This window comes from Protopterus annectens, chromosome 7.part0 (assembly GCF_019279795.1).
Source record: "Protopterus annectens isolate FY-2018-M chromosome 7.part0, PAN1.0, whole genome shotgun sequence".
Taxonomy (NCBI): domain Eukaryota; kingdom Metazoa; phylum Chordata; order Ceratodontiformes; family Protopteridae; genus Protopterus; species Protopterus annectens.
The window spans coordinates 742,507,411-742,534,866 of NC_056739.1; the positions used below are offsets into that span (position 1 = coordinate 742,507,411).

At 41.5% G+C, this 27,456-nt stretch overlaps 1 protein-coding gene across 1 annotated transcript in view; it reads left to right on the top strand.

Annotated features, from left to right (window-relative positions):
- Window positions 1–27,456, top strand: part of STAG3 (stromal antigen 3) — a 4,836,058-nt gene that overhangs the window by 2,032,024 nt on the left and 2,776,578 nt on the right. Inside the window, exon 13 of the mRNA XM_044077272.1 lies at window positions 13,892–13,999. Coding sequence (XP_043933207.1) covers window positions 13,892–13,999 — 108 coding nt within the window. The remainder of the gene's footprint in view (window positions 1–13,891; window positions 14,000–27,456) is intronic.

Sequence of the window (27,456 nt, forward strand, 5' to 3'; positions counted from 1 at the left end):
ATTTTGTTGATGTTGCAAAGTATTTTTGATGCCATTTGGCTTGCTGATGTGCAGTAAATCCATCAGTACTGGGAAGCCTTGTATGCCAGACACAGGTCTCTTCTTGCTATCTGTTGTATATAGACTATATTGACAGAGCTTTGAGTCTGTTCATGTAAGACATGTTTAGGACTTGTATCCTTTTAGAAAGGTATCTCTGTGGGCATTCCAGTTCTGTGGAGATAGATAACATGCCAAAGGGGGCATTATATTCACTCCTAATGAGGACTGAGTAAGTGGAGACAATAACATCCCCATATTAAGAAACAATCCCTTTGTTTTAAGCTGTGCAATATCGAAGGAGTTTCTTACAACAATGGACATATGTTGGACAAAGTTTAGGTCATTATCCACACAAGTTCCCAAATCCCGTGCAAGTGGCTCAATCCTCATGAGCGTATAGTTAGTTTTCTGGGGTAGATGACTTCCCAAAGGATGCAGCAATGCATTTTCGGCATTTAGTTTCAGTCCATGATTTTGCCACCAGATATTTGTGGGAAACTACTTCCTGCGTGATGGCCAAGTCATTTGGGGTTTCAGTGACTGCCCCTAGCTTGCAGTTATCTGCAAGCTTAGACAGCCAGAGCCCTTTGGTATTAGCTTTTACCTCAGAGAAATAAATGCCAAACAGGAGCAATCCCAGCACAGAACCTTGGGGGACTGATCTTTTTGTGGAGGTAACGTCCCTATTTTGATATCTTGAATCCTGTCTGTGAGCTATTTGGCAATCTAGTGGGTGACGTAGCTTGTTTATTCCCAGTTCATTTAGCTTTTTCACTATTTGTAAGTGGGGAATTGTGTCACAAGCTTTGGCCTGGTGACGGTATGTACTGTGTACCACTTTACTTTTTTATCCATTGCTTTGGTGACCTTTTTAAAAAAAAAAATCCAGGCTGAACATGTATGCTCTGCCCCTGACTAATCCAGGCTTAGATCCAGTGTTTGGACGTTCTGTATTTGCTGATTGATTAGATGTTCATAGTGTTTCACTGTTGCAGTCATTACACTTGGGTTATCCTGCTGGCAGGCTACCCGCAGTCGGCCTGAATTCCAAAGTCCTGGTCCGGCGTCGGTTGCTGTCACCTCTTCCCTGACGTCAGTGCGCCAGGGGTATAAAAGATGCAGCAGACGCCATTTTCTTCAGTCTTTCTTGCCGCGCGGTGCCCGAAGCAAAAGCAGTTCGCAAGTGCCGGTCAGCCGACTCCTGAGATTTTCAAAATTGAATTTCATATCCGAAGTCTTCAATAAAGCTAAATACCCCGTTGGGGAAACTTTTTTCTTGCTCCAGACTGATGTCAGAAAAAGTTAACAATTGTATTTCTTGTGGGAAGCAAATACCTCATAAGGATTTTCATTCTTACTGTATTCCTTGCCTAGGCCCTGATCACGACGTTGCTAGTTGTCGGTTTTGTGCTAAATTTAACCAATGCACTATTAAGCGTCGGTACGATTTTGCTTTTCATTACTTTGGCCGAAGGTTTAACTATATAATGCCGTCGGAACAACCGACAACCGGAATTCATAAAAAGCGCAAGGATATAGAAAAGGACAGGCATCCGAGGTCCAAAACCAACGACGAAGCCTCTTCTAGGCCAGTTGCCGGTTCGCTGGTGCTCAGTGAGGCGCTTTTGCAGCCCCTGACTCCCGCTACCTCAGACCCACAGGCTGCCTCCAACTCCCACGTGGAGACAACTAGGCCTCTGGATACTCAAGGTATTGGCCCTTTGGAAATCAATCTCTCGGATGGGTCTGGAGCCGCTGAGCAGGCATCGGCTTCTGAGGGTGTTTTCAGACCTACACAACTTTATATAAAGCCTACTTCAGCATCCAAGACAATCTAAAACGGTTTTAAAGACAAGGAAACCAGTACAGCATTCTCCAGGACAGACTTCTATGCCTAAGAAACAGATGCTCAAAATGGCCGAAGACCTAATTACTTTGATCAGGGGTTCCCATCCCCCTCCTGAAAAGAGGCCTTGGCAAGATACTGAATATGATTCCTCTGATCTGGTTTCCGTTTCCTCTGATTCCTCTTCAGAACAGGGATATTCTATTCCTCCCTATGAAGATTGTGATGCTGAAGATTCTATTCCTTCAGCTTCTCTTCCTGAGGATTACTCATTTGGGGAAACCCTACATACCATGAGGGAGCATTTCCACTGGGAGAGACAAGATTATTCAGATTCTAAGAAAAGGCTTGGAGACTTTCTGTTACTTCCTCAGCACAGGCCTCTTGCAATTTCTCCTGTTCTAGACATAGATGATGTATTTTCAGAGTCCGGCCTGTCTCCAGACTCTCTACCTCTTGCACCTGTTAAGCCAGACAGATACTACAGGGTTCCAGATTCCCATAAATTTCTATATAAAAACCCTGCTGCTGACCCAGAAACTATCTCACAGGGTCCCAAAGGGGTCAAGGCTGCTACGGCTAAAAACCCTGGCCCCTCAGATAGAGATTGTAGGGCTCTGGACAGATGGGGGGGAAAAGTCTACACTTTTGCTACCTTGGCTGTAAGGGCTTTAAAATGTCAGTTTTATATGCTCAAATATCAGCAATACTTAATGTCTTTGTTAAAACAAAAAATGTTGACAAATTTTGAATGTTGTGAGAACAAAGATTTACAGGATTTATTGCATGCAGCTGAACAAGTGGGAAAACATACTTTGCAATGTGGTTATGATTCACTGGAGGCCTCGTGCAGGGCCACTGTTACAGGTTCTGTTATTAGAAGGCATGCTTGGTTAAAGGAACAGAATCTGCCTGATCATGTTAAAGCAAAATTCCTGGATGCTCCATTACAGCATGATACTTTGTTTGGTGTTAAGGCAGAAGAGATGTTGAAGAATAAAGCTAAATCTATGCAGACAGTAAAGGATTTCTTACAGGTACAGCCACCCAGATTTAGCAGGAACTGGCCTTCTAAGAATTGGTCCTTTCCTGTGTCAGACAGGCCACAAAGAGGCAGATTCAGACGCCCTAGAGGCAGGCAACAGCCCCAGGGCTTATACAGGCCCAAACAATGGGGTGCCTCTACCTCCAAAAGCAGAGAAGACAAATCGCAGCCTTATAGGAAACAGTCCCAATGACTTCCCTCTGCCAATGCTAAGCACTTATCTTTTGGCAGCTCCCTTAGGGGGAAAGCTAGCACTTTTTTCACAAAATTGGCACAGGATCACCCAGGACAAATGGGTCTTAAATATAGTCTCTCTTGGCTACAGGTTCCATTTTCACACCCTTCCAAAGGCAAAAGGTATGCCAGACCTGCCACACAATCAATGGGCAGAGGCACAAAAACAAGTTTCATCTCTGGACACAAGGGCTATTCAGCCAGTGCCACAACAAGATCAGGGACAAGGATTTTACTCAAGACTTTTCTTAGTACTAAGAAAGGACAAAGCCTGGAGACCAATTCTGGACCTGTCTATTCTAAATACTTTTCTGGACGTTCCAAAATTCAAAATGTTGACTCTGCACCAGCTTCTGCCCATGCTGGACAAAGAAGGCTTGGCTTGTAACTTTGGACCTCAAAGAGGCATACCTGCATGTCCCAATCAGACAATCTTGCAGAAGATACCTCAGATTCATAGCTGGCTCGATGCACTACCAATTCTTTGCACTGCCCTTTGGCTTATCTACTGCGCCCAGGGTCTTCACAAAATGCCTGGCACCAGTAATTGCATTTTGCAGACAGAGGAATTCAAATATTTCAGTACTTAGACGACTGCCTTATTCAAGCAGAGACCAAAAACATTCTACTAAAGCATCTGGCGTTTGTATAAAGATTACTAATTTGCCTAGGGTACACAGTAAACAAAAAGAAATCAAAACTAGTACCCTCTCAAGAGATAATATAGCTGGGTGCAAGCTTAAATACAACTGCCCAGATGGCTTATCTCACGCCAGACAAACAAAGGCAACTGACTTCTTACTTCGAAAACATGGCAACAAAGTCCCAGTTATCTGCAAGAAAAATTCTGTAGGCTCTGGGCTACATGGCATCCTGCATTCTACTAATTCCATATGAGGAAACTACAGTGGTATCTAAAGTGTTTGGACTCAACATTGCCACAGCCTGGAAACATTAATTACTCTCATTCCCTGCCTGCAACAGGAGTTTTGATGGTGGGCACAGGCCTGACACCGCAACAAGGGACAGCCATTCGCTTTACCTACAGCCAGGCAGACACTAACATATGCATCAGATTATGCCTGGGGAGGGCACTCATGGCAGGAAAATGTATTCAGGGCACATGGCCCACAAACCAAATGCATCTTCATATCAATCAAAAAGAGATGCTAGCTCTACAGAATGCCCTGACAGCCTTCAAGGACCTACTTCATCCAGGACAACTGCTGATAAAGATGGACAATACTACAGTCATGTGGTACATAAACAAGCAAGGAGGCACACATTCCTACCCCCTCTGCAGACAAGCCATGACTTTGTGGAACACAGCATTGACTTCTCAAGTACACCTGCAAGCACAATTCTTACTAGGAAAGACAAATACCTTGGCAGACGAACTAAGCAGAAACCTCATGGATCCTCACAAGTGGAAACTAGATCCATAAATCTTCAGAATGATAACAGGGAAATGGGGATGCCCGGACATAGATCTATTTGCCTCCCCTCACAACTGCCAGCTACAGAGATTCTGCACTTGGACTTATCACGAACAAGCATGGAAAGTGGACACCCTTTCATTCAGCTGGAAAGCCCTCTGTGTATGCCTCTCCTCCTCTGCCTGTCCTCCCCAAGGTACTCCTACAGGTCAGACAAGAGAAGCCAAAAATGATACTGATTGCCCCAGACTGGCCACGCCAGCACTGGTACCCAATCCTAAAGAGCTTGTCTCAAGGCCCAGGCTGGGCATTACCTCAAATTCCTCATTTGCTGACCCAACAAAACAATCAGATCCTACACAGAAAACTCAGAACCCTAAGTCTGGCTGCATGGCAGATAATGTAACCATTCAGAACACACCTCTCTCTAAAGCAGTTATGGATGTTATTTTGGAGGCCAGGAGGCCCAGCACCAGAAAATCTTATGCAGAAAAATGGAAGAGTTTCTGTGCCTGGAACCAGGTACAAGGAATTGACACGCTTGTTCCAAATATTCCTCAGATTTTACAATACCTAACTGAGATGCTGGACAAAAGCCTATCCTTCTAATCAATTAAGATCCATGCCTCTGCCATTTCAGCTCATTACAATACGGACCCACCTATTTTCTCTCATCCACTGCTAAGGCAGTATCTCAGAGGGGCCAAAAACATAAGACTTCCAAGGAGAGCTCCAATACCTGCATGGGACCTCAGTTTTGTCTTGGAAAAATTCACACTGCCTCCTTTTGAGCCAGCCAATACAGCTGAAATAAAATGCTTATCATGGAAAACAGCTCTTCTCCTAGCAATAACTTCAGCAAGAAGAGTCTCAGAGTTACAAGCACTAATGGCTGTGGAACCTTTTATTATTTTCCATCCAGACAGGGTTTCTCTAAGGACAAACCCAACATTTATGCCTAAGTTAGTGTCCAGTGTGGCTCTTAACCAAACCATACATTTGCCTACCTTTTATCCAAACCCGCAGAATAAGGGGGAGAGACTTTTGCATTCTTTGGACATACACAGACAGCTACGCTTTTACTTGGAAAAGACTAAAACTTTCAGAAAGACTGAGCAGCTCTTAGTGGCATATGCTGCAGGATCGCAAGGAAAAGCTATTTCAAAGCAGATGATTTCAAAATTGATAGGTCACTGCATTCGTTTCTGCTATTCACAACATGGCAAATCAGTGCCTAAGGGCATTAGGCCACATTCTACCAAACCAGCAGCCACTTCAGCAGCCTTCCTCAGAGGAGTACCAACCAAGGACATTTTGGAGGCTGCAACCTGGACTTCAGTGCACACTTTCACAAAGCATTGCCACTTACCTCTTTACTCTAAATCCAGAGCAGGCTTTGCCACTGCAGTTCTGCAGGGCCTCATTGCCACTCCTAATTCTATTTAGGCCCAGCCACCCAACCTCAGCTTTGGGATTCAACCCAAGTGTAATGACTGCAGCAGTAAAACACGATGAACATAGTACAGTTGTGTACCTACCATAAATGTAGATGTTCGAGTGTATTCACTGTTGCAGTCCAGGTTACCCTCCCACCGTCCCTCTTTCATTGCTGGGACTTATTTGTACTTCTCTATTATGTACAACCTATGTGGTGTATTTGCTTGCAGATGAAGGTTATGTGCATGCTTTTTTATGATCAGAATTCTTTAGCCTACCCTTTTGGTGGGGGCACCTGACATCTGGGGCAAGAAAAACTGAAGAAAATGACGTCGGCTGCATCTTTTATACCCCTGGCGCTCTGACGTCAGGGAAGAGGCAACAGCAACAGACGCCAGACCAAGACTTTGGAATTCAGGCCGACTGTGGGTAGCCTGCCAGCAGGATAACCCAAGTGTAATGACTGCAACAGCGAATACACTCGAACATCTACATTTATGGTAGGTACACAACTGTACTTTCCATGATAAGTCTTTCCATGGCTTTGCGTATGAGGCCAGTCAAACTTAGTATGTGATTGCTTCAGTCAGTGGAAGGTCCTCCATCATGTAGGAGAATGACTATAGCTTCTCTTCATTCACTTGGTACAAAACCTGTATGGAAGGTGAGATTAAACAGTGTGTTAGGGGTGTAGCTACATTGTGTTTCATGTTATTTAAGGTGCATCCAGGCATGTTGTCAGGGCCAATCAGTGCAGTATTTTTAGCTTTTGAGAACACTTTTAGGACTTGGTCTTGTATGATAGCTGCAGACAGTCCAGTTTCAGTTGTATCTTCAGGGACAGACAGCGGGAGAGAGGGGGCTAAAGTTAGAGCTAAATTTATCGACCAGTAGGTTCACTATAGTCAGCTTTAGTGTAGGTAGCATCATTCACAATCAGCTCAGGACATTGCTGCCTTGTGTTTTTGTGATTTCGAACATAGCTAAAAAATGCCTTGTGATTGTTTTTGGCTTTGGTAGCTTTTTTAGCCTCAAACTAGGCTTTGGTGGATTTTATTAACCTCCTAAGTTTGTTTCAGTGACGAGGCCTTTAGCAATCTGGGAATTACTCTTCCTACTTTTGCTTAAAATTGTTTTCCTTTTATTATAAAGCTTGTTATTATGGTTCCACCATGTGGGTTTGTTTCTGGGGTTTGCCTTGTACTTGTTCCTATTGAAGCTGTTTACATGCTGGTATAGTGTGGTGATGTATGTTCCTGTGTATTCAGTGGAGTTAACTAGGTTTGGTGGGGATTTGAAGCTTGCCAGTGTATCACATGGGAGTAGGTAACTTGTCTTAAAGAAATTTCTAAAGGTACCTTGGGTGGGAGGGATCTCTGGTTTCAGTTTTATTTCGGAGGAGACTGCTTTATGGTCAGACCTAACAAGTGATGAAGATATGCAAGGGTTGAAGCAAGATGCTCTCATACTAGTAAGAACAATATCCAATATGCTATTCCCCTTAGTGGATACAAGTGTTCCTGGGCATTTGGCATAGTTTATATTTAGATATTAGAAGCTTATGTTTTTGTTTTTGCTTGCTCCCAATTTCAGCAAACCTGATTCAGACTTCCTCTAAATTATAGTTTAGACTACTTTATAATGTCACAGTACTACTAGCTTAAAAGTGATTCCAATAGCTTTTTTAAAAAATAAGGGCATGAATATAAGCTACTTTATTAATTGTGTCTTCATGTAAAGATTTATTTGTTTAATTGCCATAACTACCTGCTATGTGCAAACTATTTTTTTTCTCTCCTCCACATTTGTCTCTCTTTCTCCCAAAATTACCCTGCTCCCCATTGCACTATTCCTGATATAGTCTCTAAGAACCTACCTACCTGGTGACAAAGGACCCTATCGAAATACCTGCGGTCTCATCTAACAGCCTTATTTTCCCTGCACCCTCTCTCAAGGAAGCAATAAAGTATGTGGTTGTCTAAGTCCTGCTTGTAAAGCTGACTACTGTCTACTATTGCTTCAGAGGTTCTAAAGTATGCTACGAGCCTGAATAGCCAGCAGGGTTTACCCCCTCCTATCTACCCTGTATCCGACAAACCTCTTCTACTTTATAATAACCCCCTTTACTAGCTATCACTCCTTCCCTAGTTCTTAACCAGCTAGCTCCCTTACATACTCATTTGCAACACTAGATCTGCCCACTAGTTAGCACCCTTATCCCATTGTATATCTCCTGCTTATCCCTCTGTATTTCTTCTGTAATGACACTACATCTGTTAAGTCCTAGACCTGTTCTTATTTTCTCACTTACCCTTTACGTCAACTGTCTACACCCACCTGTTTTTTTTTTTCATAGACTTCTGTTTTTTCTCTGATCTTTCCCACTCCTGACTTGCCTAACTTTCCTTCAGTTACTAGCATTGCTGATCGTTTCTTCTCCAGCTTCTCCTTCACTTGTCTCTACCCGCTCCGTTCGCCCTGTGTGCTCACTCCGCTCCCCTACCCCAAAATCTCACCCACCCCCCAGGGGCCCTACTCTTATACCATCTAACCACACCCCTTCCCTCTTCCACCAATCAAACCCTTCACCATTGGCCATTTAACTCCAATTCCCTCCTTTCACTTACCACTCCCTATCTCTCCCACCCCACCCTCCACCTATTCCTTTCCACACCTAGTATACCTCCGAGCCTATAACAGCAGCCTAACAACTTACCCTTCCAGATGTATAAGTTACACACCCCAGCACTCTTACAGAGATTACTCATACTTACACTTCTACCACCTCTAACTTTAGCTTACCTGCTAACCTCCTATGAACACCCATTATATCCACACCTTCTCTACCTCAATAAGCTGTCTACTTCTCCTTTTCTACCTATTTTCACTATAGCAATAACCCACGCCTGGGTGTGGGTAATGCTAAATTTACCCACGGTTGGCGTGGTTTGGTCCCGAGGGCGAAGCCCGAGGACCAAACAAAGCCAACCGTGGGTAAATTTAGCATTACCCACACCAAGAAGTGGTTATTGCTATTATACCATGACATTATTTAAGAAAAGAAACTTTTACTTTTCTTAAATAATGGCATAGTATAATGCCTGTTTACTGCCCTTCCGCAGATGTCTGGCATCCGCGGCAGTTCTGATGTACTGCCCGCGCGGTACATCACAGTTGAGCAAAAGCAACGGAGAAAGCAAGATCTCCGTTGCTTTTTTTTTAGCTATGTTAAATGAGTTTAACATGCGAGACAGTTTAAAATAAGCAACGGACATCTCCGTTGCTTATTTTAACTGTCTCGCTATGTTAAACTCATTTAACATAGCAACTAAAAAGCAACGGAGATCTTGCTTTCTCCGTTGCTTTTAAACTGTCTCGCTATGTTAAATGGGTTTAACATAGCGAGACAGCTTTAAAATAAGCAACGGAGATCTCCGTTGCTTATTTTAAAGCTGTCTCGCTATGTTAAACCCATTTAACATAGCGAGACAGTGTTTTAAAAAATCGAGTTATACTAATGGAAAAAAGTTCGGGCGACCGGACCTTTTTCCATTAGTATAACTCGATTTACAACGGGCACGCTGGCCAATCAGCGTGCACGTTTTGGGGGGATCATGGTATAATAACCATGTTAACATAACATCTACACCCAGCTATCTACTAGCAAAATACCATAGGATAGCCCACATTAGATACGACTCTCCCAATCCCAGAAAATCTCTACCTCTATATAGTAAATTCCCAAATCCTAGACTTCAAACACTACTCTTCTCTTTAAAAGATGGAGACATTCACCCAAACCCAGGCCCAACAACTGCTACTACCACTCAACTCCTCAACCCCAACCCCTCTACTATCCATTCCCTTATCAAACCACCTAACTCACTCTTATTAGCTCACCTCAACATACGTAGCATTAATAACAAAGTTGCACAACTCCATGCTCTCTTGGAAGTCTACTCCTTTGACGGTCTTTGTTTAACATAAACTTGGTTTAAACCTGTAACTAATGACAATGAAGAAATCCCACCCGGTTATAATATTTTGCGACTTGACCGTGCAACCAAAAAGGGTGGTGGTGTAGCTATCCTATTTAAATCCGGGCTATAGATTACTACTTACGATTATAAACCACCTCAAGACTCCAGCGCTGAAATTCTTATTACCAAGCTTAAACTTAACACATTCAAATCCATCTATATTATCTGTATCTATCTTCCTCCTAGTAATAACATTGCCACCATAGAAAATATCCCTTGTTGGTTATCCCAAAATCTACCCCAAGAAACCATAATCCTAGGTGATTTTAACATTGATTGGAAGTGTTGTAGCAGTAGCCACCCTACCAGCCATATTAACCTTTTTTGTTTTTCTCAAACCATTACCTCCCCTACCAGGATAAACAAGCCTAATAAGAAAGAAAGTACCTTAGATTGGATTCTCATAAATAATCATCCCCAGACATATGAAACTGGAACCCTCCCTGATGATGTAAGTGACCATGCACTAACCTACATCATCAGGCTTAAATCCAATCTACCTAATCCGACCATATCTAGGACAATTAGAACCAAGAAAAACTTCAACCCCGATCTCTTCCAGAGAGAACTAAGAGCATGTAACTGGTCTCCCTTAAAATACCTCACACTGGAGGAAGCTGTTAATTACTTTAATTCTAACTTCTTAGCCATACTAGACCATCATGCACCAACTGCTCTGTTAGAATGAGAACTAAATCTGCCCCATGACTTTCAAAAGAAACCAGGCAAAAAGTCCATCTCAGAAATAAATACTGGAATAAATCTCATTTAACTAAAAACCCAGTAGACCAACAAAACTTCAGACAGCTGAGAAATGAAACTAAAAAAGCTATACTGTCTGACAAAAGAAACTACTACCTACAATTCCAGCAGACTCACCATAATAAACCACAAAAGTTCTGGGCGGGTATTAATCAATTGTTACACCCAGGTCAATCCATCACACCAAACCCACAAGGCACAGACCAGGACAATCCCAAGCAAACCACTAATGCCTTTAATACCTTTTTCACTGAGGCCATTCAAACTCTTGCCAGTCAGTTATCTACTCAGAACTTAACTATATCCAACTCTAACTCGAACCCATCCCCTCCATTTCTCTTCCAACCAGTCCCAACAACATATATTCTTACCCTTATCCAAAAACTGAAACAGTGCACTCCTTCAGCAGACCAACTATCCACTGAATATCTACAAAAGGCAGACATATCCATCGCCTATCCCATTTCCATTCTCATCAATAGAACCATCAGTGAAGGACACATCCCTAAAATCTGGAAAGTATCCCATATTATCCCCCTTCACAAGGGTGGGAACTTTACTGAACTCTCCAATTACCGTCCCATAGCCCTACTTTCTCCCTTAGCAAAGATCATGGAAAAATGCATCCACAGGCAATTGCTAGACCAGCTAATCCAAAATAACTTACTTTGAAATTCTCAACATGGTTTCAGACCTTCCCATAGCACTACTACTGCCCTCCTTTCCTTTACTGACTATTAACAAAAACCGTAACCTCAATATGCTTTCTTCTGCACTGTTTATAGATCTGTCTAAGGCATTTGATATGGTAAATCACCAGATACTTATAAATATCCTCAAATCCCTTTCACTAGATGTGTTGGCTATAAAATGGTTCCAGTCCTACTTAGATAACAGACAGCAGGCTGTACTTTGGCATAACATTCTATCTGCCCATCTGCCTGTTAACATTGGTGTTCCTCAAGGGTCCATATTAGGACCTCTCCTGTTTTCTATATTTATCAATGACCTTCACCTAGCAAACCCCCAAGCTACATGCATACAATATGCAGATGATTCCACACTTATATGCTCAGCCACATCTATATCTGAACTTCACTCCCTTACCCAAAATGTGTTTAACACAGTTGAACAATGGTTTACACAGCGCTGTCTGCTTCTGAACCCCCAAAAAATAAACTCCTCCTTTTTACTCTTACTTGCAAGTCCCCCCCCCAATAGACTTCACACTAACATCCAGTAATGCTACTCTCATATCCCCAGATCCAACTACCAAACTACTAGGTATCACCATAGATAACCGTAACTTCGATACCCATATTAACAATGCTCTAAAATCTGTTAATAGTAAACTAGGCGCTCTCTACAGGATCAAGCCCTTCCTCTCTCCTATAGATAGAATAACTATTGCTCACACCCATCTAATTTCTACTCTCCTCTATGCCTCACCCATATATATAGTAATCTCTCTAAAGTCAACCTTAACAAAATGGAAAACTCCTACAATAACATAGCCAGATTTGCTACAGGTAACCCTTTCAGAACCCACCACTGTTTTAATCTAAAGCAGCTAGGATGGCTTGAATTACAAAATCAACTTAAATTCCACCAACTGACCATTGCCCATAAAAGCTCTTCTTACTTGGTTCAACCCACCCTCCTCTTCTCAGTAATCAAGTTGCTTTTCTTAATAACAACTTACCTTGTCCTTCTATACTATTACTTACATCTTCAGAATCTCATTAAGGAGACTATTACTAATGTATTGTATAATTTCAGCTGCTCCTACTTTTTCTTTGACTACTTGTATACTAATATATTGTAGAACTCAGCTGCCATCTTTTTCTTTATGATGTATTGCAACTACATTTTGTAATGTACTAATTGTCTGTATATTGTGCACTGTTATGAACGAATTACCTCTTTGATTATTCTCTGTACTGTACCTGCAATGTTCATTGTATACATTAATTTTTGTAAATGTGATTTTGTTTGTTTCCTTGGAGCTTATCTCCCCGGGCCTCTACTGAAAATGGACATATATCCAGTTAGACTAGACCGATCAACAAATATAAAAAATAAATAAATAAATTTGTATTGACAAAAATCCCAGGAATCTCTGCTTTTGTGTACTAGCAAGTGGTGTAGGTTTCCCAGTCTGTAGTTATAGACTATAGTGAGTGTTTACAAAGTGTGTAGCTCCGATTATATATCATAGTAGGCTACATGGTATGCACATTTTTCGTATTTAGATCTGCTTATGTGTGCAGGGTCTTTTTCAAAAAGTCAGAAATCTGTCACTTGTGCGAGAGATCTTATGCTGAGAACATTCATAAGTCTTTTTTTATCTCCTTCACAAAGGATTGTGTTGCTGGGGTGTCAGCTAAACACCTTTGTTCAAAGAGCTTTTCTTCCACAGAAAAAAAAATAGGTTGTTTCTTAGGTTTTGCAACTCAGACTTCGGTCACTGCGAGGAATACCTCAAGATTTTGGGTCTTACAGCATCTACAATTCTCATGATACCCTGGCATAACTCCATACCAGAAAAATACAATGGCATGTGAAGTCTCTCTGATACCAGCACCAACATCCTTTATCTTTTCAAATTATAGTGCTGTGGTTTGTCAAAAGTGAAATCACTTGGGTGAGTCTGCAAATATCTTTAAATCCAGGTATCCCCTTATCCCTCTGTGCTCCAAATTATAAGTTATGTACTCACTATAACTAGTATCTCTGTTCATTTTCATTCTTCCTCACTTATGGGTCTTTGATCTGACTTGGCCGCCTACTACAGACTTTGGATCCAACTCTTGAGCTCCTCCCTCTACCTATAGGCTTCTTATCTGACTGCAGGCAGTAGAAATAAAAATGGTGAAAATATTTTATATCAAAAGCTAAGAAAGTTACTGCTGGATCAAGTATGTTTACTTACTAGTATGAAGTAATCCTTCAAAGTAGTATGCTATTTGAAAAGTTCATTTATTTTTGTTGAATTATTCTGAAGTGGGGATGCTTTGTTACTGCCTGTATGTTGTGTTTCCTTACCTAGGAATGTAGAAGATGCTCTGACGAGTGAGGACTGTGAGAATGTGTATCCACTGGTATATGCTGCTCATAGAGGTGTAGCCTCAGCCGCTGGAGAGTTTCTATATGAAAAGTAAGTGCCTTTAACTTTTTGTGAGTTTGCTTTCATATAAGCTGAAAAGGAAGAAAAAAATCTTGTACTTCAAGTAAATGCTTTTATTTTATAAGTTTAACACCCATTTCTACTTAACTTTTCATTGTATAAGCTCAAAATAAAATCTTGAAATTCATTTCTAAACTTTCTTTTGCACCCACTCAGGATCTTACTTGTTGGCTGCACTACTGATGCCCAATCAGCTCATCCATTCCAGGGGCAGAGGAGGAGGGCATTTCCAGGCTGGACGAGAGCTGTGTGTTCTATTCTGTCCCATTCAGGAATTTCAGTTACCCCTTCCTATCCACAGCGAGTTTCAGGTAGTAGGAAGCAGGCCAGTTTGATGAGTTATGTGAGGTAGCTCACCCTCTCCCCACTTGGAGTACCCCCCATACCTGTACTGGCTTCTGTGAACCTGCTGTTGCTGTCCACTGAGGGAATGCACATTTCCCTTGTGTTTTAATCGTACTAGGCACGGCGGCAGTGTGAGCAGGCTGGCTGAAACTACTGGATAACGTCTACTGCTCCCATCATGTCATTCTTATGGTAGATTGAGCCACCACCTTTCGCAAGGGGATAGACAAGATCTACTCATTTCCATTCTGCCGACCAATTCCTACAGAAACCTGAGCTGCTTCTTGAGCTGTGGTAACCTTCGTCTTAGTAATAGTTTTTATCTCTTTATGCCATGGAGGTGGCTACTACTTTTCCACACATTAATTTAAAGGTAGGTTAAAATTCCAAAGCCTTTTATTTGTTGAGCCGAACCTTCCAGTGAATGGAAATACAGTATATATCATAAACCTTCTACTGTGTGCAGCATGTTGAGTTTATTTGTATGTGACAGCTTCTATCTTAGTTTTTGAATGCTCACACACAAACTTCGTAGGCTGTAGAATATTTTTCTTGTAATGTTCATATACACCTCAGAAACTTGTCATGACTGTGTTGTCTGTTTACCACCTGTGTCACTTAAAATCAGAACTTCTGAAAATCTCTGAACGGACTTGGTCCGTGGCACCAGCCACTACCTTAGTGCCATCGACACCAACCACACTACCAACACCAGTAATGACTATGGCATTGGCACCAACATTTATAGTTACCGCATCTGTACTGACATCTCCTACTGCTTTGCAGTTCCAACCTTTTGCCATGGTGCCGAAGACAGTTTTTATGCACCCAGGAAGAGATGTTCCCCACCAATTGACCCATTTTGTGGTCAGCTGTCTAGCCCATTTATAGAGAGGTCAGAATCTTGGTTGGGAGGGTGGCCTAATGGTCAAAGCGTCTGCCTTATACACAAGAGGTGCAGGGTTTGAGTCTCACAAGGGATAATTGGCTAGGTTTAAAATAGCTCACAAGGGCAGTTAGCCTAGTACTAATCTATGAATCTCCCTCTGGATTGTCCGTTTGCTCCACCAGGAGTCTTTCCAAACTTGACATAGAGAGGTTAGTGGATTAGCTTCTGACGGCTAGGGGTCCCGCCCCCCTTCTTTTCAGTCCCTTCTCCTTCCTGGAGCAGGGGAGTTCTCCCCCAGTACTCCTACATGTATTCCTCCTCTGACTTCCTTGGAGGCTTAGTGCCAATAAAATCTTTGTCTTCAGTTCTGGGCACAGCTGTGACTCTCTCGGTGTCATTGGAACTGATGGGTTCCTGGGATCTATCCTCCATCAGGTGTGGAGGGTTTTAATAGACTCCTGTTTTTTATTCAAAGCCGACCTTACCACTTGGGGCTATGCCAGTTGCGGACCTTTCCTCAGCTCCGGCTTTGGAGGTGGGTCTCTTGGGGTGGGGTGTGACCGCGGTTCAGAGTTTCTCAGTTCCAAGCTCCCATCCCTCCTCAGGGGGCCTGCTTTTCAAGCTATGGAGAGGCTTTGGCCACTGCTACTTCCCAGATGGCTCCTGTGTTACCGGACTCTCACCTCTTGACCCCTGCTTTCCCAGAGCTTATCTTAACTTGTAAGAGTTGTTGTGTAAATTAACCCTGCTTAACTAGAGGCTGTGTACTCTTTCCTTCCTCCCGACAGAAGTAGTAACCTTCTTGCATAAGTGTGGAGGTTCTCCTCCCAAACAGAGGTGCATCCACCAAGCTAATACCCTTTTTTCCAAACTAATATATTGGCTCACTATCGCTTGTTTTACTTGAAATGTTGTCTGCATTGGTTCACCTGTGCTGAGTGTACTCCCTGTCTTGGGGAAATTAAATTTTGTCTCGTATCTACACCCTAAAAGTAAAAGTATTCCTGTGATGTTTACTAGTTGTTTAACCTACCATACTTGAAACCACTAGACCCATGTGGGTTGCTACTTGTTTACTTATGATCTAGTGATAGGTTACATTTTGATATTGATTAATGCTTATAATCAAAATATTAGTGTATGCAAAAACAATGTGCTGCGATTTACCCTACATGGTTTGCAATTTATTTGTATTTAGAATCTTCCTTGTGTTCTGTTTTATTTAGAGTACTAATCCACTGTGTAATTGTGGGTTTTTTAGTAGGAGTGCATGTGTAAGGTGTTTTTTTATTTTTAAATTTTGCGCCTCAGACTAACCTGTTTTATGCCTAATGCTATAATTAATACTGCCGTTTTATGTTAATCTGCTGCATTTTTTCTCTTCTCCTTAACCTACCTAGCTTGTAACCTCCTACCCTGCTGTAAGACTTGTGTATCGACCTGCCTGCCCTTCAAAGACCCCCAATATTAGTCAACCATCTCAACTACATCCTAAAGGAAGTTGATGTCCTATACTCAAACTTCCCTCCATCCAAAGAATCTGAGAGAGTATGTTTGACCTTGCATCTAGGCTGTGAAGTTAAATTGTTATTTTTTATTAAGAGTAAAAAAACATTTCTTTTAGATTATATTTTTGTACTAAATCTCCCACCTGAGCCTAGTACCTAGCAGGCTTTACCCCCTATCCTTTAGGAATTTTGCTCCCTCCTTAATTCGGATCTACCAGCTGTGTCCTCTGCTTTACCCTAATAGCTTAATTGTAATTCTTCCATTTGTACACTAGTTGGCTCCCTTAACTAGGCTTCTATAGGCTTCCAAATACTCATTACCTTTATTTCTTATGGAATATTACTTGACCACTCTGTAATCCTTTTTATTTTTCTTGTATTGCATCCGTAAGCTATCCGGACCCTTTTTCCTTTCCTTAATTTCCTTGCTGCAGTCCTTTATCCTTGTTACTTAATACTTCTACTAGCACTCCCCTCTTACCTGGAACTGCTAAGAGTTTAGCAGTACTTTGAATGGTTCTCTGTTTCTGTGAGCTCGTCTTACACTTGCTCAAACCTGCTCCATTTGCCCTGTGGGCTCACTCCGCTCCCCTACACTACCCCAAATTCCCACCCACCCCCACTGCACGTAGCTTTATACTTCAGCCACACCCCATCATACGTCACCCAATTAGCCCTCTCCATCTCATTAAAAACTTCCCCAATTCTTCCTTATCACATGTTCCCACCCACTACCTAATCTCCCTCTTAACTCCACCCTATAACCTCCTTTCTATTAACACACATCTCCTAGCTTCTGTCATCCAGTTTCTCCCAGCCATGGCCATTATAGGCAGGCTAGGACTCCAACATGCTACTCTTTCTCTTAATCTCTACCCTCTAGTTATATCATATTTCCTTACTTGCTATGAATATCTAAGCTTCACTAGATTTCATCACCCCTTAAAAACAAACAATTTCATATACTCTTTTAGCCCCACAGACCCGTAATAACATTACATCCACATCACCCTACCTTCTACCACAGTTTCATAGACTATCCCATTATTAAGCATCACCAAACTAGAAAATCTATCCCCATTTTCTGTAAGCTCTTGAAACACTCACATAGTCCTCTACAGCATCTACTACTACACGGTGATATTCAACCTAACCCAGGTCCAAACAACTCCATCTCTGATCCCCATCCATCTCATCCCATCACTTCTCATACCCTCACTAATGCCCATAACTCTCTTGTCATAGGCTACCTCAATATACATAGCCTGAATAATAAAATTACCCAACTTCATGCCCTCCTAGACTTACACTCTTTGGACATCCTATGTCTAACAGAAACTTGGCTCAAACCAGTAACTAAGGACAATGGTATAATCCCACCAGGTTACAACATCCTGCGATTTGACTGTCTAAATAAAAAGGGTGGTGGGGGTAGCTACACTGTATAAATCTGAACTACAGTGATTTGACTGTCTAAATAAAAAGGGTGGTGGGGGTAGCTACACTGTATAAATCTGAACTACAGTTCATATCACTAGACTTACAACCTCCCTCACCCAGTAATGCTGAAATGTTAATCTCTAAGTTCAAGATTAACGCTAATAAATCATTAAACATAATCTGCTCCTATATCCCCCCCAGGCAATAACATTAATACTCTTGAAAATATCCTTAGTTGGCTATCCACATCCTTCCCACAAGAAACCATACTCCTTGGAGACTTTAACATAGACTGGAACTGTTGTACCTCTGTCAAACCAACTACTTACATAAACCTTTATGGCTACAATCAAACTATCACTTCCCCTACCAGAACCCATAATAAGCAAGCCACCTTAGATTGGATATTGGTTAACAGCAATCCCCTCTCTTATAAAACAGATATAATTCCTGATGATATTGGTGACCATTCCCTTACCGTTATAACTAGACAAAAGACCCTTATATCCAACCAAACAACCTTTAGAACTACCCAGAACAAAAAAAACTTCAAACCAGCTAGCTTCCAAGCAGAGCTCAAAGCTTGCAGTTGGTCACCTCTAAAATACCTACCTCTTGACGAAGCAGTCTCTTACTTTAACACTAAATTCTTACAAATCCTAGAACACCATGCCCCCTGCCGCACGGCCAGGACTAGGAACAAACCTGTACCTTGGCTCACAAAAGAAACAAGGCAAAAAATGCTTCAGAGAAATAGAATTTGGTCCAAATGGAGAAATACTAAAAACCCAACTAATCATGAAACCTTTAGACACCTGAGAAATGCTACAAAAAATGAATACTCCAGGATAAAAAAACTATTACCTGAAACTCCAGCAAGCCCAACATCAAAACCCACAAAACTTCTGGACAGGTATAAATAGCCTACTCTACCCAGGGCACTCCAAAACTCCTACCCCATCTAATTTGGCTCAGAATTCTCCCAGCCAAATTGCCAATACGTTTAACAATTTTTTCTCTGAAACAATCCAATCCTTGGCAAATACCTTATCTCCTGCCAGCATCTCTAAGACATGCTGTCTAACCAATGTATCTCCTGCCTTACAACTGTAGCCTGTTCCAACAGCTCTCATCCATACCCTACTTCATAAACTAAAGCCATGTACACCTTCAGCTGACCTCCTTCCAGCTGAATTTCTGCAAATTGCAGCTGGTGTACTTTGCAGCTGGTGTACTTGCTTACCCTATCTCCATCTTAATAAATAGAACCATTATGGAAGGTTCTATCCCATCTTTCTTGAAATTCTCACATATTATCCCATTACATAAGGGAGGTAACTCAACTGAACTCTCCAACTTCCGTCCCATAGCTCTACTCTCTCCTTTAGCAAAAATCATGGAAAGATGCATTCATCGGCAACTACTTGATCATCTCCTGCAAAATAATCTATTAGCTGACTGCCAGCATGGCTTCAGGCCATTTCATAGTACCACAACCGCGCTCCTATCCTTTTCAGACTGTATTAATAAAAATCGTAATAACAACTTGCTTTCTTTTTAGACCTCCAAAGCCTTTGACATGGTGAATCACCACCTAATGTTAGACAAACTTGCATCACTTTCAGTAGACACCCAGACAATCAAATGGTTTAAGTCCTATCTAGAAAACAGACAACAAGCAGTCCTCTGGGACAATAACCTATCAACCCAGCTCCCTATCTCCCTGGGAGTCCCACAAGGCTCTGTTCTGGGTCATTAATGATCTGAATGCATCCCTTCCTCAAACCACCTGCATATACAATATGCTGATGACTCTACATTAATCTGTGCTGCAGCATCTCATGCTGAACTGCAGTCTAGCACGCAAAAAGTATTTACCTTAGTTTAAAACTGGTTCTACAAATGCTGTCTTCTTCTAAGCCCTAAAAAAAACAAACTTCTACAATTTACCCCTACCCAAAAGTCTCCCCCTATCAATTTGTCAGTAGTATCTTATAATGGCACTGTAATAGTACCTGATGCAACAAATAAACTTTTAGGTGGAACAATCGATCACAATTTTAGTTTTGACTCTCACATAAACTTAACCATTAAATCAGTTTATAGAAAACTTGGTTTCCTTTATAGGCTAAAAAACTTCCTTACACCTTTTGCCAGGACTACGGTCGCCCAAACACACCTAATTTCCACCCTTCTCTATGCCTCCCCAATTTACACTAATCTATCCAAAAATAATCTAAATAAGCTGGCCACCTCTTATAATAACATTGCCAGATTTGCTACTGGTTCCCCATTCCGGACCCACCATTGCCAAAATCTGAAAAAGTTAGGATGGTTGGAATTGCAAAACCACCTTCTTCAACAACTAACTATTTACCCATAAGATCTTGTATCATCCTACAAATACTCCCATACTCTAGCCTTATTAGCCCATATAAAAATCTGACAACCCTACGCTCAGCTAATAAGTTACTAGTAGCCTCCCTTAAATCTAACAACAAATCTGGAGACTGTCTATTTACTTAATACCATTGGAAACTGTTGGAACAAGCTTCCTAATAAACTAACATCCCTGACATCCACACCACTTTTCAAGAAGCAACTAAGAACCTTCCTCACTTCACAGTGGCTTTGCCCCCTGTACTAATCCTGACTGATATTTCCTCCTCTTAACCACCACCTTCACATGACCATAACATTCATCTCTGATGCAAAAAAAAAATCATTTTGTTCTAATATGATCTTTTACATGTGTATATTTCTTTCTCTCTAATATTGTCTAAGCTTTCTCACATGTTAATCCTGATATATGTAACCTATATGTACTTTGCATATTCATGTCATTTTGTTTCCTCTTAGGTAGTGTAAATCTGCTTAAATGGGTCTCTATGTTTAATTAATTTTTAAATATTATACTCTTACGTCTTATACTTATTTGTGTCAATTTATATAATGCTGTAGTGGTGCTTTTCTCCCCGGACCTCTACAGAAAATGGACATATATCCAATTAGACTAGCCCGGCCAACAAATGTAAAATAAAAAAAATAAATAAACCTCCATACACAGACTGCAAGCTCCAAGGATGGAAGAGATACAGTCTAAAGACCACCCTCTTCTGAGTCCTCTTCAGATATCCCCATTGAAGAGCCCCCTCAGAAGAAATTTTGTAAGAAGAAACACCTAGAACTCCCTTGAAGAGTCTGTCACCGAGGACACAGATTTCGATGAGGGGAGGGTTCCCCCTGGTCACCTCCAGAAGACATCTCCTTTGGAGACATCCTGGAGATTCTCAGACAGAGGGTAACTGGAAGTCCAAAGACCTTTCCTATGAGGAATCTTTGTACTTGGAAGCCTTTGGAGCTTGCTCATCTACTTCTTGGGTGACCCCTCCCGCTGAAGACTTTAAGCTAATCACTCAGCGGGATTGGAAGGCTCCTGATTCAATAGAACCTATTCCCAGGAGACCAGATGAAATACTGTCTGCTCCTGAGGATTTACTGGGCAAAAAGGATTAGCAGTAGATGCCATGGTGGTGGCGTTTGCAACTAAAAAGGAACTAGATGAGGAAAGTTCCACTGTTCATCCCCCTAACCGAGAGTCAAGGGCAGTGGACCGATTTGGGAAGCAGGTTTACATATCAACCTTTACCATTAGGTCCTTGAACTTTATGGCATACTTTACTAGGCTCCAGAGGGATCTGATCAAGGAGCTATCAGATAACCTAGCAGGAGCGATAGCTGAGGGGGCCCAGGAAAATGTGGCTTCCCAGTTAGCGACCCTGGAGTCTCTCTCTAATTCATCAGTGAGGCTCATTGGACATGCAGTCGAAGGGGGGACCAGGTCAGCCAATTCAGGTGTTGGTATTCAACTACACGCTTGGATGCACCTATGTGAGTTTGCGGAGCCATTCAAGTCTTCCTTTGTCAGTGCTCCTTTTGATGATCCACTTTGTTCGGCCCCAAAGTTAAAGAAACCCTATCCAGGTGTGAAAAAGATGGAAAGACTCTGTCTGCTGTGGGGATACGTTTTTCTGCTCCCCAGCAAGCCAATTCCAGGAATCAGAGGAGTTGGAAGATGTGGTTCAAGAAGTCCCAGAGGCCTTTCCAGGACACATGTGGTGTAGACTCCCTTCGGGGCAGAGTTCAAATGAAAGACGCTCTCCTAGATACCGAGGTGGCCTGCAGAACCAGGGTTCCAGGGAGTTGTCCTCTGGCTAACCCTATCAGTGCTTCTGAAAGGAGGCCTGATTGCTTACCTCTGGAAGCAGTCGGGGGAAGATTTTCTTTGCATCCAAGAGCCTGGTGACAAATAACCACAGATGCCTGAGTGCTAAGAATTATTTTCAGAGGTTATCTTATCCCTTTCACTCTTTACCCAAGAACTCGAGCAAGAGTCCCCAGTGTTCCACCCAGTCAGAGGGACCAAGCAGCCTTGAAAATACAAAAGCTGCTAGATAGTCATCCAAGAAATCCCACCAGACCAGATAGGATCCAGATTTTACTCAAGGTTCTTTAGTTCCAAAAAAGACAGGGGACTGGAGAGCTATTCTGGATCTCATCACTCACAAATTTGTTCATCAGTCCAAATTCCAGATGGTCATGATTCAGTCATTACTTCCCTTTCTAGTGGAAAACGATAGGATGTGATCTGTCGACCTTCAAGACATGTATTGCCACTTAAAAATGGACAAATGCTCGAGAAGGTTTCTGCGTTTCCGGCTAGGAGCCAGTCACTATCAGTTCATGGTGCTGCCCTTTGATCTCACCACAGCTCCCAGGGTGTTCACCAAATCTATGGCATCAGTAACAGCTCACTTGAGACTGCATGGATTCCAGGTGTTTCCATATCTAGACTACTGGCTCATCACTGCTTCCACCAGACATCTACTGCTACAGGCAATAGAATTCAGCCTGCAATTGTTCTTGCATCTAGAAATTACGGTCAATCTTACAAAGTTTCAGCTGACTCCCTCTAAGGATATGGAATTTATCTGAGCTCATCTCAACACTCTCTTTTGTGGCCTTCCTACCTGCCCACAGATTCCAAAAAATAAAATCTCAAGTTCATTTTCTACTGTGCTTGAAAAAGGTACCAGCCTTACTGGTGCTTCAGCCATTAGGGTCCATGGCAGTGGGCGATCACTCTGGTCCCACTAGCAAGATTTCACATGGTGAATCGATGGTCCAGTTTAACCCACCCAATGAACCATCCCATACTCATTACCAGTTGCTGAAGAAAGGACCTATCCTGGTGGATGGGATCCAAACAAATTCTTCTGCGCTGCCCCTTTGTCCCTCCTTAACCCAAAGCCATAGTCACCACGGATGCCTCCCAGATGGGATGTGAGGGGGTCATTATCTTGAAAAGACGGTCCAAGGCACTTGGTCCCTGATAGAGGAGAATCTGGATATCAGTGTTCTGGAGCTGAGGGCAGTGCTACTAGTATTGCAAGCATTTCACTCTGCCCTCTCCCAATGAACTATTGCAGTTCAATCAGACAACGTGTCTGCAGTCTGGTACATGAACGAACAAGGGGGAACCAAATCCTACCACTGTGTTGAAAAGCCCTCCGAGTGTGACAATGGGTCATTGCTTCCAACCACATTCTGATAGCAGCACACATCCCGGGGTGTTCAAACATGGTAGCAGACAAGCTAAGCAGATGCATTCTAATGTCTCATGAGTGGTCTTTCAATCCTAAGATAGCAAGGAAGATCTTTTCATCGCTGGGGCAAGCCTTGCTGTGACCTTTTTGCTTCACCCCAAAACAAGTGCAGAAGCTACTTTGCCCTGATCCCCCTTCACGGGGAGTCCCCATAGACGCTGTTCTGTATTAGCTCCTGGGTCCTCCTATATGCCTCTCCTCCATTCCCTCTGATCCCTCTTTTCCTCAAGAAAGCAGGCAGGTTGAGAAGCAAAGTAATCCTCATTTCACTCTTCTGGCCTCTACAAATTTGGTTTCCCTTCATATGGTATCATCAAGTTCACCATCCATGGATTCTGGACCATGTTCCACACCTGTTTCGCCCTCAGAACTGACGCATCCTAATCTTCAAAGCTGCAGGCTCACTGCTTGGTACCTCCAATTGGGTCTACTATACATGGTCGACATTTTAGAATGTCTAAGACCATATGGCCGAGACCATATGATCAGCATTCGAAATCTGTCGACCATGTAAAAAAAAAAATGGCACAACAACTTATCTTCACACTGGTAATAGGGGGCCTAAGCCCCCCTGCACTCCCCGTGGGGGGCTCTGCCCTCCCACACCCCTGTAACTTAAATATACCAACTCCAAGATCGCACTACAGTGTAGAAGATGGAAATCTTTCCATTCCGCACTGTACGGATATGGCAGTTCTGCGTGGTCGACATTTCGAATGTTGATCGTATGGTCTCGGCCTTATGATCTTCGACATTCTGAAATGTCGACCATGTGTAGGCGACCCTTCCAATTCCATGAGTTGCCAGGTGTAATGATATTCTACCCCAGTACGAAAAATTTTGCTGGCATCCCATAAACCATCCACCAGGAATCTACCTCAGTAAATGGAAGAAAGAAGAGCCGAGGTCCAGATCCACTCAAAATTACTGTTTGAGCGCTTTCATCTCTCTAATGGAAACTTCCTCAGAATGAAGTACACATTACCCAACATCCCTTTTATATACCTGTACAAATAATGAAATTTCTTAAAGCAACAATGCCATAAAATGTAAAGGCATAATATAAAAGCATAACAAAATATCTATTCTAAAACACATACATTGCATAAGAACGAACAAAGGAGTACATCACTTCACATGCACATGTGAACAGTTTGACATATTAAAACCTTTATAGAAAAAAATTGTGCTTTCAATCTTAAAACAGAACTGATGGACACAGCACTGTTTAGTCCTAGGCTCACTGTTGCATTTGTTTTAATTTGCCATTTCAGTTCTGCTAATTCCAAGAAGTCATTCAAGGGTCCCCCTCTTTCTCCTCGATTAATGTGTTCAGTAACAACAAACTTAAAGTTATGTTCTTCATTGGCATTAATATGGACTGCTAATGCATTTTTTTCATCCTTCCTATTAATATCATAGTAATGCTGATAAATCCTACTCCGTAATGCATTTTTCGTTTTGCCATTGTAGTAACAAGGATACTTTGACCTTAGAGCCAAATACACCACGCCTCTGCGGTTACATGACATTTTCCCTTTTATAATGTTTCCCATATTTAGGGATCAAAATGTCTTTTCCTTCAAGAATGTGCTGGCACTGTAAACAGTATCCATATTTAACCATACCTACACCTTTATCCAGCCCCTGTTTTTCTCTCTCCAACATGTTTTTTTATACTACAATCTCTTTTGTATACAATGTTCAGGGCTGGTCCTACTAACTGTATCAGGTCTGCCTCAATGCTGATGATGTTCCAATTATGTTGAATGATATTCTTAATATTATACAAATACTGGTTAAACTTAAAAATAGCTGATTTCTTGAAGGTATTACAACTAACCTGTCCTACCTCATTTTGAATACCTCCCCCTGTTCCACGCAGGGGTATAAAATGTCCACTCAACCTTTTCATTGTGACTTCTTGGAGAATGTTCTCCCACATAACTCACAGGATAGCCCCTGTATTCCAGCATATCCCCAAGGATGTTCATCTGTGTGATAAGCTCTTCTTGTTGGGAAATCATCCTAGCCAGCCTAACCCCCTGTCCCTTTACCAATGTCTTCTTTTGAAAAATAGGGTCTTTGTGTCCCTAAAATTAGGCTTTCCACACACCCCCAATCTCTGGTGCAAGTCAGGGTGGCAGATGTAATGATTCTTCCTGACTGTATTGTCTGCAAAGCACAAAAAAGCATAATCAGGTCCTTAAAATAACATTTGCATTAACAGTTATAAACCAATAGCATTTCTTGTTGCCTTGTCATTATTTACATTTTTCTGCATAAAATAAACTTATAGTACTAATCAAGTTTTGTAGTCTGTATGCAAACTGGTAATGTGCTATAGAGAAATAGACCTCTTGTAAGTCTATAACCGAACTGATAATGTACTACAGTAAAATGAAAAGGCTGTAACTCCATTATTAAATTAAACGTAAACCTCGGGGGCATTTTTTCCCTGTTAGAAACTCAAATGAAAGTAAAGTTAGTAATCTGACACTACATTAACATTTTTGCATTTCTCACACATTTATAAAATTAATCTTAACTGTTGAATTTTTTGTGCTTACTGTGTGATCTTCAGGTTGTAATTTACAAAAGAATTTCTTTAGTGTGCAGATCTCTGCCCACTGCCTTACACGTAGCTGTTCTTTTAGCTGACGTCATTTAACTCTCATTACTGTCTACAATTTATTTTGATAAATAGTAAGAACTGTTACTGCATAAAACTGTCACTAATATTTAATCAATCTTTGCCATAGTACTGTTTATAATGCAGCTCACTGAGCTGGCCTGCAATCTGATGACGGTTACATAAGTCTGTACCTCTGGTGTGCTCTGGTAACTGCAGTTTCTGCATGAAATTTGTAAAATCTTTAATTACATATACACATTTATTACTAGAATTGAATTGATTTGATTCTGGAAATTTGCTTGGCAATCCTTTACAAGTATGTGAATTTTTTATATAGTAAAATTACATTACATTCTTTTCCTGACATGAGATTTGAACCTGTGGCTTTAATGACACATATTTATGTTGCACGCTTCTTGTATGGGATCTGAACTTTTTTGTCTGTACTGTCACGTTTAAAATGTGACATTGAGTTTAAATTCTACTTTCTTCAAAACTAGCAAAACATTATCTGGTATCTGTACATGCTCTTCTGTCTCAGTATCAAGAAGTTATTTATGCATTGCAACACTATTACCATAATTCAAAGGTCTTAACAATGTCTTCTGAAACAAAACAACACAAAAATTAATTTACCAGATCTATAACTGTGTAAACCATTTATTCTGCGAATTAACATAACTCTCATTTCTGATATAGTATACCATACACAGCATGTGCTTCCAGAATGGTAAATATGTATACCAATTTTAAATTTAGTACTAGCCTGAAGCTGTTACCTTTTTTTCTTATTTGGCCATAAGAGTGATTTGAAATGTCCTTTCCTGTGTGCTTTTCTTAGAGTAAGATACAGTTTCTGAAAATCTGGTAACTTGACTGCCTGTTCTTTGTATTTTCTGTTTAACCCATGTATCTGCATGTTCTTGTTCTAACAATTTTTTAAG